At 39.5% G+C, this 13626-nt stretch overlaps 1 protein-coding gene across 1 annotated transcript; it reads left to right on the forward strand.

The window, feature by feature from the left end:
* Positions 1 to 2444: 2444 nt before the first annotated feature.
* On the forward strand, positions 2445 to 8923 carry klf6a (Kruppel like factor 6a). The gene is made up of 4 exons (XM_065294720.2): positions 2445 to 2838; positions 4264 to 4828; positions 5523 to 5646; positions 6625 to 8923. Exons 1-4 carry the CDS (start codon positions 2737 to 2739, stop codon positions 6674 to 6676), a joined length of 843 nt encoding a protein of 280 aa, XP_065150792.1. The 5' UTR covers positions 2445 to 2736; the 3' UTR covers positions 6677 to 8923.
* Positions 8924 to 13626: the final 4703 nt, after the last annotated feature.

Raw genomic sequence — 13626 nt, forward strand, 5'->3', positions numbered from 1 at the left:
TTCTTTCCCGTCACAGAAAACCACCACAGGTTTATCAATGCCATTAAAAGTATTATTTTGTTTTTGTTTGTTTGTTGATCACAAAGTACAAAGTAGATGAGGAAAAGTAAAATTCTGTGTACTCAATGCGCCGCCATGGTTTGTTTACAATGCGTGTAATGGTGCGCTGTGATTTGTGGAGCGGATTTTTTGCATTCTGCAGAAAAGGAGGAGTGGCGTTTATTGCGTTTTGGGAAAAAGGGAGAAAAGATGACAGAATAACATGGTGGATATTGGATTTTGCATAAAATTAAAAGTTTACTTTTAAATACTGATCTGACAAAATACTGATTTTAGCAGAAACTCATTTTTTTTTTTTTAAATGGCGTTTATCGCATTTTGGAATCAAACTCTTCATATGGTCACATAGGCTACAAAATTAACAGTAACAATCACCCAAAACAATTTTTATCCATTGAACATAAACAAATATATATCCATATATTGCCAGGACATTTGTGTACGGTATAGACGGTTTAATCGGACGCACGTGATACACGTCTGGATCCGAACTTTACTTCCGGTTTCGTTTTTTTAATGGTCTGACTAGTTGCTAAACTGATGTCTTGAACAAACGCCTCGTCGAAAATAACAAATGTTTTGGTTTCCTAGGTAATCGATGTGTTGTTTTTTTGCTTGTTATATAAATAAACTACGTTTAAAGTACTTTGTTGTTATTTATTATTAGCGGAGTTTACCGGAAGTTACGTGCGGACCGCGACAGCCGCTTGTTTATGGTGTTACTGCTGAAACCAGCTATAAGCACAGTGAGATCCTGCTGAATGGGTACTAGCTGAATTTTAAACGAGCTATTTATTGAATTACATATTTGGATTTCAAGTAAACACACACACACACACACATATATATATATAGCCCTGATATTTATTTTCAAAAATCCCCTGTTTTATATTCGCACATTGAAAGCTTTATTTATAATATAGTTTGCGCTATATTTGGGCCCCAGAATCAGAAGTTATGTATGGGCTTAGTTACCAAACAGACACATCATACACCTCTTAGTTAGTTATCCCAAACAATTTGCTATTTAAAGAGTGGATACAAGTCTGTTTTGTCCCTTGCAGGCTGTGGTCATTAACCAGACTGGCCACATACTTTACATCATGAGTCATGAGCTATGTGGCCTTTCCAAATTTTACTCTTTTAGCTTGATATCTAGCAGCATATATATTTGCTGTGTAAGCAGGTTTAGTCCATTCAGTAAACATAAAATGTATTCCCCTACAAAATATGAAGAAGAAACTTTGTCTCAAGATGTAAACTTACTTAACACTTGAAACTTTTTCAGTGCCAAAAAATAAATTGGAGGTTCAGTCATGCCACATAGTACCTTGTGAAATCTGTAACTTTAATTGTTGTGTTGCTCCTATCAAGCTCAGGCACTGAAACCTTATTCATTATAACTGGATTGGTGAGAATGACACAATAATTAACAGGTAAAACAAAATAAACAGTTAACGTTGACACTGACATGAGTCAAGATAAGGTTCATTTCTATTCATCTTTTGAAACTTAGATTTTGTCTTACCAACAATTGTAACTTTATTCAACAGGATATAATGACTGAGACAACCCTAATCATAATTGCTAGTGGTTTCTGCTGTTGTAATCATACCAAAATGATGTCACTTCCTGAAGAATGATTATGCATCTAGAAACTTCTACAAAGTCTTGTGTCAAATTGGTATTACAACATATTATGAGAATGGAAAGTTACACACCAAAGAAATGCATATAACATGTCTGCAAATCATTATTTGGGAACAGTGTTTCATTTGCTTATCAATTTATAAGGAAACAGGCACAAATGAAACATTAATTTAAAATAAAAGTTAATTTATGCATAGTATCTGCAAAAACACAATCTCAAGCAATTTATAGTTAAAAAAAACAGATAAATCATTAATAGTAATTAAATACAGTTAACTAATATAATTTCATATTTTAAAGTTGTGTTTAATATTTCATTCTATATGTCTTAACACATATGATAGGGACATGAACATGTTCCCCATAGTAGGATTGCCCACAAGTTATTATGGTGCAAAAGACAAGAAAGATTGACAAATAAATGTATCTCATGTCTAAACTTTCCACAAGAACCAAACAGATGCGCACAGCGCTCGCGCTGGTCAAACGGTGGAGACGCGCACAACAACACGCACCTCGGCCATATGAAGAAGCAGAACTGAACCGAAAGAGCGCAGGGATCTTATATATGCTTCTAAAAATAACTAGCCAATCAGCGCGCAAGCTGAGAAAATTGAATCCACCAATCACAACGGCAGGAGGTTGTATTTATTTCTACAACTGATTGCGATTGGTCCAAAGTGATATCATATGCGCCCGCGCAACCTGGTCGCATGTCATTGGACGCGTTGCAAGGGAACGTCACGCTGTCACGAGGGGGTAGGCAGGCTGCGAGGTTTGAATAGGGGAAGTTGACAGAGCGCAGCGCTTTGCTTTGAGTTCAGTGTTTGCAAATATAGCGTGATCTCAACAGCGGAGAGAGAGAGAGAGTGAGAGAGAGACAGACCAGCGGACTCCGAGCGAGCAGAGCGACGGCTGCACTGCGTTGCTGTTGCACGAAGAGGACGCTTGTTTGTCACATTGCATTCTTTTATCTTTACTGAAGAATATCGTTTTCTCTTCGTTTGCCTAACGCGTGGGATTGCGATGGATGTTCTACCGATGTGCAGCATTTTTCAGGAACTTCAGATCGTTCATGACACTGGCTATTTCTCTGCGTTGCCATCGCTCGAAGAATACTGGCAACAGGTAACGAATGTTTTTTTTTTTTTGTGAAATATTGGGAACTTTTAAAAAATAGTTGTTTTCAAAGTCATGGGTCGTATGAGCGGGAAGTGATCGGTGGAAATTGTGGCGATAATCTGCTTTTTTAAACTGAAAATGACCTGTGCGAGGAATCGCGTGTATCGTTGCGCTGAATGAAACTGTGTAACATTCCATTGAAACATTGTATCGTTATTGGGTTCCAACTGACGTCCTGTTCGACTCTGTTACATTGTTGCGTTCTAAATGCTGTCAGTTAACGCAACAAACTACATCCGGTTTATATTTTTTTAAATGCTATTGGTGAATTTTACGCACTTTGAAAACATGCAACAGAGGCTAATATCAAGTCACGGACATATCTAGCTATATATCGTATATATAAAACGAGTTATAGGGTATAAAGTAGAGAAGTGTTGCATGATTGGATCGTCTTTTTGCTTTCCCATGTGATTCTACTTAAATCTGAATGCAAATGAATACGAAGGTTGCTTTGACAGACTGCTGCACATGTTCTGTCACATAACGGGGTTAATAGGAGGCTCTTATTAACTGTCATAACAGAACAGGTTCTACTGCTTATATGCTGATATACTTTTAACCGTGCTGTTGCAGTTATTTTCTCGGCATTTACGATACCTCATTGAAATTGATCCAGGTAGTTTCCCTTAGGCTTTTTGGGGACTCTGGCATGGAGCCATATGTTCGTCCCTCCTGGCATTTAAACATGCGCATGTGTATCTACAGACATTTGAAGGAAGACATGTTGAGTGCGTTTCTTTGGTAAAATCACAAATTCGACATTTCTCTGTCCATATTTAATGCTAATGTGTTTTTTTTTAGCGTGGGTATGGAAGATGTGCACAGCTAAAGCTAATTTGTCAATAGAGCTGCTGGAGAATACCGAGTCTAACTAATCACCTAAATGTTAGTTAGGACGTTGATATTTACCTTCTGCACTGTAATATGAAGAACATTTGCCCTCCACAATGAATTTGGTTAAAAATGCATTTGTAGGCTGAGGGGACGTCAAGCTGTTTGAATGAGGAAACTCGACGAAGGAAGTTATGTGGCTTCCTTAAAAGGACTTTGAAATGTCTGACTGACTCATGAGAGGATAACTGTTCCAGAAAGCCAGTACACATCTCTCAGTGTCGAATTTATACACACAACACTATTTAATAACTAATTTTGTGTAACAAACGTATATATTTGGCCTATGAAACGCATTTAAATATTTCAACGGAAATAGTTGAAAGCATGTGTCGGAGTGGTTAACCCAAACAAACCCATATCACTTGTGGTGAAACTAACTGGAAACTTCCTCACTGATACGAAATAGATGAATCACCTTGTGTTGGCTAAGCTAAAGTCCATTTTCTAACACAGTTTTTTTCTGTTTTGAATCAGACATGTTTGGAGCTGGAGAGATATTTGCAGAGCGAGCCGTACGTCTCCGCGTCGGACCTCAAGTTAGAGGCCCAGGAGGATCTTTGGAGCAAGCTCATTTTGGCTTGTGGAGATAAGAGAGATGGCAACGGCAACCTTCCCAACATCAAGGAGGAAGACAATCATGACTGCCAAATATTAGAAACCAACTCGGATGCCAGCAGCGAGGCGTCTGACAGCTCGGAGGAGCTCTCGCCCACTCACATCTTTACCTCCAACCCGCTGGGCTCGGTTCTGACCGAGTCAGCGCATCACTTGAGTTCCTCTATCATCAGCACGCCTCCGTCCTCCCCAGAGACCCCACAGGAGCCCGGCATCCCGCAGGTGTGGGGGTCCACGCAGACGGACTTGCACGTGCCGACGAAGGTCCGGCAAAACGGGCTGGGGAAGGCCTCGGATAAGACTTCCGCCGGAGGGGACGCCTCTCCGGATGGAAGGAGGAGAGTGCACAGGTGTCACTTCAACGGCTGTCGGAAGGTTTACACAAAGAGTTCTCACTTAAAAGCACATCAGCGGACTCACACAGGTAAGAAACCTTGTGTGCGTTTGGACTGTTTAATCAAACTATTATGTTAAAATAATCAACCCACAATGAAAGGAGGCACTTTGCATACTTCAGTTTTTCTTTGCAGAAAAGTTGTGTAATGCATTTTAGAGTTCACACCGTCTGTCCTCAGCTGCAAGGCTAATGTCACTCTGTGAATATTTGCCCTGCATGACTGCACGCCTAAACGGTGACCTAATGTGTTTGGAATGCGGCCCCGGCTAGGGAGGGGGGCGGGGGAATCTGAGCTGGGGGAGGGGATGAAAACCAGCCAGGGTGAAAAAAACAACCTGCTCTACCAAAACAGTTTTGGTTTCGTCATGGGAAAGAACCAGGCTTTTGAATGAGGATCTGGGTGGCCCCTTTTTAAAGAGCCCCGTCGCATTCAAAACACTGGCTCCGTGTGACGCGCATTGTTCGGCGTGCTTTTAATGCATGCGCTATATAGTAATGGATTTTTAGCATGCCGTGCATTTCCACAATCTTTGTCACTGACTATTATAGTTAAGATCATCTCTTGGACCGCATTCACCTGATTCCTAGACATGCATCCTGTTTGCAAATGCATTTTTGAGGGAATTACTCAAACGCGCCACACCGCATTCCTTTTAAGCATGTGTTTATCAGCCGAAACCCAGTGAAATGTACTGAAAGGTGGTTTTGATTTTGTTTACAGGTGAAAAGCCGTACAGGTGTTCATGGGAAGGCTGCGAGTGGCGCTTTGCGAGAAGCGACGAGCTAACCCGACACTTCAGGAAGCACACCGGTGCAAAGCCATTTAAATGCAGCCACTGTGACAGGTAAGCTCGGTTCCGTCCCATCACCTCTCTCACCAAAGCTTGTCTGTCCGTCTTTCTTTTCGCCTGGCTGATCGCTTGATGTGTACATCCATGGGATGCAATGGATTCCACATACAGCATTGATTCTGTTTTTATTGGTTCATCGATGGGAGTTAGGATTTTATCACTTAATTACCTAATCGTATTAAATGCTTGAAAGCGCAATAGTCACATTGTCGCAGTCCTGTATTGATATCCTCCGTGTTTTATGACCACATGCGCCGCTCCTGTTTGTCATCACTTCCCCTGTTAATTATTGCCTTCCCTGAGCGCTTTTGTGCTTTGAACATCACTGTTTGCACAACTTCCCTTTTGGCATTTTGTTTCCGTGGTGACTCGATGCAAAACATTTCATAGTTCTCCTTTGGACTCCTAATCCATTTGATCAGCGTTTCCTCATAAACAGACCCACAAAGGATCTGCGTCTGCATAACCGCATATAGAGCACAGTCGATTCGGAAGAACTGGCATTCCAAACTTTCATTTTCGTAATGCATTAATGCACCAATAAGAGTGCAGTACAGTCAACTCAGACTTTGACTACAAGGATGTTGTTTGCTGGTGCCAGTTCACAAAAGTGAAACTATCCAAAGGCTTGAAACTATCCAAGACTGGCCCTTGGTTTTTATTGGTAGGCTGTTTAGCGCACAATATTCCATGTTGGAATCCATTCCACAGATTTTCCCTTTAAGGTCAGTGTAGACGAAAATAAAAGTTTGCAAATACTGTCTGTGGCTGCATATAACCAATGACTCATTGTTTTATTCCAACCTTTCCTTTTATGTAAGTCTTCATGGCAGCTAATTCCTACGTCACAAATTAACCTCGAGGGCCTCTAGGGGCCACACCAGCACTGATCTCAACCTTTGATCGCACTTTATGGCTTCGGTGGCCCTTCTCTGACCTTGTTTTTCACCATCTCTGTGTTTCCATCTCCAGGTGTTTCTCCAGGTCGGACCACCTGGCCCTTCACATGAAGAGGCACCTTTGAGCAGACTGTAGCTTCACGCTGGGGATATGTTGTGTCCTGACCAGCTTCCTGGTTGACCTGGCCCTGCAAGAAGTTGGGGGGAGTGTGTTCCAGCCAAAGCATGCCATTTTGCACCATATCCTGTGCCTCTATGAGCCCCGGGATAAAGGCGGACTGTCTGGTTGTTAAAACGAAAAGGAAGGGACAAAATCGCGAATGAAGAATCCAAGAGGATGATTTATATAAAAACTGAAAAAGTACAAAAAAAGAGCGAATGAATGGTGTGTTGTATGGTGCATGATGTTTTGGGACAACTCCTGGACAATACACTGGTACTTTAAAAACAAATCCTAACGAAAGCCTGTTTGATGCGAGCGGATGAATGTCCCGTGTGCGAGAAGAGGGGTGGGAGGGGTGTACCAGTGTATCGCTGTGGGCTGAATGGTGTCGGGGAACAAATTCCGTTTTTGTTTCCACACGGTATGCAGAGAAGTCTGAATGAAGCCGTGAGACTGAGAACTCTTGGCAGACGCCCTCGTGGCAAGATAGCGGAGGCGTCCCGGCCAGGGTTTCACCCCCTGCCCCATCTTTGGGGGGTTAGGGGCCGAACTTCAGTCCTGAATGAAAGAGTAGCTTTTTTGGTGTTCGGTGCAGCTACTAAATGTGCAATGTGTTCGTAGCTTGTTATTTGACAGGCTTCAAAAGCTCATTTGTAGTCCGTTGTATAAGCTGTGTGCTTAGAGATGTAACACAATTATAACTTCACTATCATAAACAGGTGTTGCATGGTATTGGGGTTTGTATTCTTTTGTAATCGGGACTGCAAATAGATTCCAATAAAGCGCAGCTAAATACAATTGGTTAAATGTTACAATATTGTACATATTCGCATTGATCTTTTTTTTTTCTTTCTAATGGTGGAGGAAACCTGCGATCATTTCATACTCATTACTCATTTCATCACAAGGACTAATTTCTCTCTTTCTATCTTTCTACTTTACCTGTTGTTAATGCACTGTTGGCCTTAATGGTGCCTTATGCAAGTGACCTTGCCCCTTGAGGGTCACAAAATGTCTTGTGATTTAAAAAAAAAAGCTTTATTAAGGCTCTGTTTTACCTGAAAATGCACCTTTCCATTTTATTTTTTGAAGCCACTGTAACCACACCCTTGTAGATACGTAATGTATTGTAAATGTTGAGCATGCTATTTCATTCATTTTTTGCGAAATTTTAAAATAGAGCACTTAAAGTTACAAAGTTGGTATCTGCTGAATGGCTTTCAAATGCAATGCTTTAGATTTCTATCTTCAGAGGTAACAAAAAGCTCTGATGAAAGTGTGTGTGAACAGGCTGTTGTGTAACACAAGGCTCGAATGCTTGTGTGGAATGCCAACCCCCACCCCGTTCCCTGTCCCCTGTAACCAAGAATAAAGAAAAAACACCTAAAGATTTATTGTAATTAACAAGCTCCACTCAGACAGGCCTTGCCTTGTACTGCCTCGCTGTAATGAATTGCTGAAGGCCCTGCTTGCTACAGACTGCTGACTCGGCCCGTTCGATATTGACCTGTCTGGGTACCGCTGTTTTAGTCCAGCGACAGTATTGTGGAAACAGTGCACAGCCATTCAGATAGATAAAGATATATCATCCCCCTTTTCAACATTTACAATGGAAACTTATAGACACGGAGTCAGAAGACCCTTAGTTTGAATGGAAAACTTTTTTATTTTTGGGACCAAATGATTGAATTTTCTTGTGTATATAGTTAAAGAAGCGTTATACTCGAACAGTGTCAAGCATATAAGTGTTATGCCGTGGTTTGTTGAGCAATGTTTGACAAAGTTGCAAGTCGAGCAGCTACGTAGCTATGGATTTTTCCAGCACCAGAAGTAACTTGAAGCAGTTTGCGCTGCCATTAAATGAGACCAGCCAGGGTTTTGTGGGCAAAGAACATTGTGTCTTTCCAACAGTGGCCAATATTAGTCAAGTGGTAATGGAGCCTTAATCAAGTTTTCCATTTGCTTGCTTCAACCAACACTTTCTATCGTTCATCGTTTCTCTCATGAATCTTTCTTGTCTAAACAATATTTCTACAAAAGAATAAAGACCGAAAATTAAGGACGGGAAAATACAAAAAAAAAGACTTTTCTAAGATTTTTATTTGTTTTTGCTTTTTATGAATTTTTATTTGAAATTGTTTTGCAAAATTGTTATATTTCTGTATGAATGTATTTTTTATTGGAATAATAAGAGATTCTTATCAGACAAGTTTGATTTGTTGTTTCACTTCAATTTATTTCAGTCATGTATAAGAGACCAACTAGTTATTAGTTAAAAGTGCCGTGTGTAAGCATCACTTTTAGTACGGTATATACTTATGGGTTTATTCAAACTCCCTCAGACATAAAGGTTCAAAGATGTCACTGGGGAGGAATCCTTTCAAAAAGAATATTAGTACCTCAATGATACATATTAGGACCTTTTTAAAGGGTTCCATCCCAGTGACAACTTTTTTGACTGTGTATTACATTGATTCATTTGGCAGATGCTTTTATCCAAAGCAACTTTCGGTGCATTACAAGGTATAGATTTTATCAGTATGTGTGTTCCTTGGGATTGAACCCATAACTTTTTGCACTGCTAATGCCATTTAGCTGCAGGAACTTTTAACTAGTCCTGCACCATTTGTTACGTTTTGCATTAGGGGTGCACCGATCGGATTTTTTTGGGCCAATACCGATTTAAACAGACAACATCTGGCCGATACTGATATTAAACGCTTGTATACAGTTGGTCTATTAGCTAGTTTATTTCTGCATCAAATTATTTTAACTGAACATGGATTGGATCTATTTAACATTCAACTGACCAACATAATAAGAGAGGCACAAATTAAGCTAAAACAAATATTATAAGACAGCATGACAATCTTCAAAGGTGGTTTTTGCTATTCAGCAACATTAACTAATTTTTTACATATAATGGATTTCTTTATGCAGTTAATTAATAAACAATCTGTATCGGCCTTTCTCGTGCTATTGCCGATATGCCAATGGTTTCAAACTCATCAAAAATCGGCCGATAAATATCGGCGGCCGATACATCGGTGCATCACTATTTTGCATGTCTCGTTGAGAATAAGTGTGCTATTATTAAATGATCTAAGGAAGTATTGAGCCATATGTATTATCGTAGAGATGTAAGTATTGGCAACAACCTAACAACCCTTGCAGTGAGGCATTATTACATTTTTGTGGGCGCACTCAAAAATAATTAGGAAAAAAAATGCTATAATCTTAAACTGTAAAAAAATTACGCTGGATTTACTTAAAAATATAGTGCATCATTTTTGCATCCACTTTTTAAAGTACACAAAAAAAATGAAGTGTTGGGTTTAATTAAAATATTATGTCAACAGGTTCCACGCAATTTGTTTAAGTAATCTCAACAAACAATCATTTAGTTAATTTTTCAAAAGAAGTTTAAGTAAACTCAAACCTTAGTAGAGTCAACAAATAAATATTTAGTTAAATATACACTTCTTTAGTAGTTAAGCTACACTTCTGTGGTGCCAGAACAACAATTACCCATAATACACTGCAAAATCCTCAGCTAATGAGATGCAAGTCTGTATTGGTTTATTAATCTGTTACTTTTATGCAACAATGTTATGTTGGCTTAACAAAAAAGTTTTAAATTAAGCTGATATGACACACTTTATGATGAATGAACTAGATTAAATTAAGTTTACATTGTTAAATGGATTTTTTTTTTTTAGTTTTTACAAAATGAAAATTCTGTCATCATTTACTCATCCTCATGTTGTTCTAAACCTGTATGAATTTCTTTTTTCTGATGAACACAAAAGAAGATATTTTGAGAAATGATGGTAAACACACAGCAGTAAGTGACCATAGACTTCCATAGTAGGAATAAAAAAAATATGATGGAATTTAATGGATACCGTCAAATGTGTGCTTACGATCATTTATCAAAATATTTTCTTAGTCATTTATCACAATACTTCCAAAATATTTTTTTCCTACTATGGAAGTCTATGGTCACTTACTGCTGTGTGTTTACCATCATTTCTCCAAATATCTTCTTTTGTGTTCATCAGAAAAAAAATTCATACAGGTTTAGAACAACATGAACATGAGTAAATGACGACAGAATTTTCATTTTAAAGTGAACTATCCCTTTAAGTAAATTCAGTGTACTTAAATGTACCGTACCGCTGTAGCATTCTTGTACTTTTTAATACACCAATCTCCAAAGACAAGGAAATGCAGACTTGTACAGCATGAAATGGGAGTGACACATCTGCATACTTGACTGCTTATAGTTAGTCTTAACACACATTGGGGGTGTTCCACAGACTTGTCAAAACAGAGAAATGTTCTCACAGAAAAAGATTGCAAATAGCCACCTTTGTGAACCGCTAAAGGGGGAATTATGCCCTTGGTGATTTCTGACAGGTGGAGCACTGAAATGTTTTGCCAAGAATTTGGTGGCTTTCATCCATTGGTGTTCTCATTCAATTGATATACAAAACATTATATTTGTATTTATAGAAATCCACAAACAATTTAATGAAGCTGATCCAATTTGACATTTGACATGAATAAGGCAGTGCGGCTTATTGGACAGCAGACAAAAACAATTCGAGTTTAATATACAAAACATGTATAGTGGGGTCCCAAACCCTGAGAGCATGGATTTTGCATGTTTCTAATTTCATGCATTTTCACGAATTCTTGCGTCTTGTGTACTTCAATGAAAGTGAGTCAGACCTATTGTGCAAATGTAACATGACCAATGTCAATAATTTGCATGCATTTGATTAGTGACCTAGAAAAGAGCAAAATCTTGAGCATTTCTAAAATTAAAACGTATTACTTATGATGAACTATTGATAGACTTCTCAGACTTTGAAACCCTACTGTACCAGTACAAGTAGACACCTGCAGAGCTCCTTGCACTAGTGTAAAATTTCACAATGCAGCAGTTCAACGACAGCAAAGATCGTGGGAAACTTGTTGCGTTGCATAATTAAGGTTACGCCCCTGACGACACACTAGTAGTTGTTTCTCAGCGACGCTCTGTTTATTTTGAAATACTGAGCTACAATAAGAACTCGCTCAGTAATCTGTGCAGCTTCCAGACCCAAAAATGAAAGCAATTATATGCAGTCTCGAATAGCCACATAGCGTCATCAATCCTTTAAAGGTCAAGTGCTCCCAGATTCATCATTAAATTTTAGTGATGGATCTCAGTCCCAGTTTATGATGTTTAAAAGTGAAGATCAACGCTTTAAAACATCTACATTTACATACGTAATGATTCATTAATGGTCATAAAATCAGACCGGCGGTCGAGAAAAATGAAGCAAGCGTTTTATGCGACATACAGTATGCGTTTGTATGCGTGCGTGCTTTCCCACGTTTAACACAGGGGGAACTCATAATCTAGGATTAACAAATGCAGATAAATCACTTTAACATACGACCCATGTCATACCGTAATGCGCATTTAATGCTTTGGGACCCTATCGTAATTCATTACCAAATGTGGCTTCTGACCCTTTTACTGTGAAGTTCGCTGAACTTTACATTGAAGTTCGAAATCCTACAGCATTTGCACTGTGCTTTTTGATAAATACAAAGGTGAAATATTGTCAGGCGAGCTGAAGTTAAAAGCAATGTCACAACATCAAAGGCTCCTTTTGCCAGGGGGTGGGTGTAAAAATCTGAGCGGTATGAAGCAACAGGGGTTAAAGAAGGTGAGTTTGTTTAAAAAAAAAAATGAAAAATAGGAATGGGAAACATATACCTAAGCCCATGTACACTGTAATATGTAAAATACTTAAATTTGTAGCACTTAAAGTGCACCTATTTCATTGCTAAAAACAGCGTTATTTTGTGTATTTGGTATGATACAATGTGTTTGCGTGTGTTATGGTTAAAAAACACATTATTTTCCACATACCGTAAATTTTTGTAGATCCAGATTTCACTTTCTTCCTTAAACACACTGATTTTAAAAGCTCTGTGTCCCTGATTGGCCAGCTAATCTGTACGTTGTGATTGGTCTGAATACCTATGATGTCAGCGGGAAATGTGACGCTCCTTACCATGTTTGAAAGATTCGCTTGCTAACAGAAGTTAAGTTACGCCGGATTTCCACCGACTGCGGAGCGGCTGCAGATCTGCTCCGCTGCGTTACGGCTCCGCACTCGGCCGTCCGTCAATACCCACCAGTTCCGTATTGGTTGCAGAGCGGCTGCGTGCTGAAGTGACGAGGACCCATGAGGTCTCGCAAATTCACGTGATGATCGCGCGATACCTAGTTCTGTCTCCGCCAATTATGACTTAATTATGACGTTTTAACAAACCAGCCCAGATCACAACACGAGATCTCGCGTAGACAGAGCAGTACATCAAATCCATCCAAAATTCAAAAAATAAGAAAGCTGCTAAAACCATTTATTTATGCTCTATCTTTAATGTATTTATTATACCATATACTTTATCATTTAACTACCCCTAGCTCTGTTCTTGTCTATTATTTGTTGTTTCTGTATTAATGACTTTGTAATGTTTGTATTGCAAAGATTTAACAAAGGAAAAAAACACGAGATCTCGCGAATTCAGGTATGATCACGCGATAAAGTCATGGCTCCGCCCTGCGGAGCTGTCCGGCATCCGTCAAAAATAGAAGCTCTGCGTATTTGTGCCGGAGGGCTGCGGATGGCCGGAGCTGTGACGGATTCGGAGCGCAGTCAGTGGAAATGCACACATTGACTTGAATGGAAACCGATTGACTCCGCCGCCGTTCCGCAACGGATCCGCAGCCGTTCCGCAGTCGGTGGAAATCCGGGGTTACAGGCCGTGTGTTCAAGCGTGACGAAATTATGATAACGTCGGTCTTCTTTACATCACCAATCCCAGGAAGTAAACTTTTCCCTACAA

This window comes from Paramisgurnus dabryanus, chromosome 22 (genome assembly GCF_030506205.2).
Source record: "Paramisgurnus dabryanus chromosome 22, PD_genome_1.1, whole genome shotgun sequence".
Classification (NCBI taxonomy): domain Eukaryota; kingdom Metazoa; phylum Chordata; class Actinopteri; order Cypriniformes; family Cobitidae; genus Paramisgurnus; species Paramisgurnus dabryanus.

What these genes read in the sequence shown, in the direction of transcription:
- klf6a (XM_065294720.2), top strand. Translation starts at nt 2,737, where the DNA reads ATGGATGTTCTACCGATGTGCAGCATTTTTCAGGAACTTCAGATCGTT. An exon ending in TCGAAGAATACTGGCAACAG is followed by an intron (nt 2,839 to 4,263) that starts GTAACGAATGTT and finishes GTTTTGAATCAG; the next exon opens with ACATGTTTGGAGCTGGAGAG. An exon ending in AAATGCAGCCACTGTGACAG is followed by an intron (nt 5,647 to 6,624) that starts GTAAGCTCGGTT and finishes TTCCATCTCCAG; the next exon opens with GTGTTTCTCCAGGTCGGACC.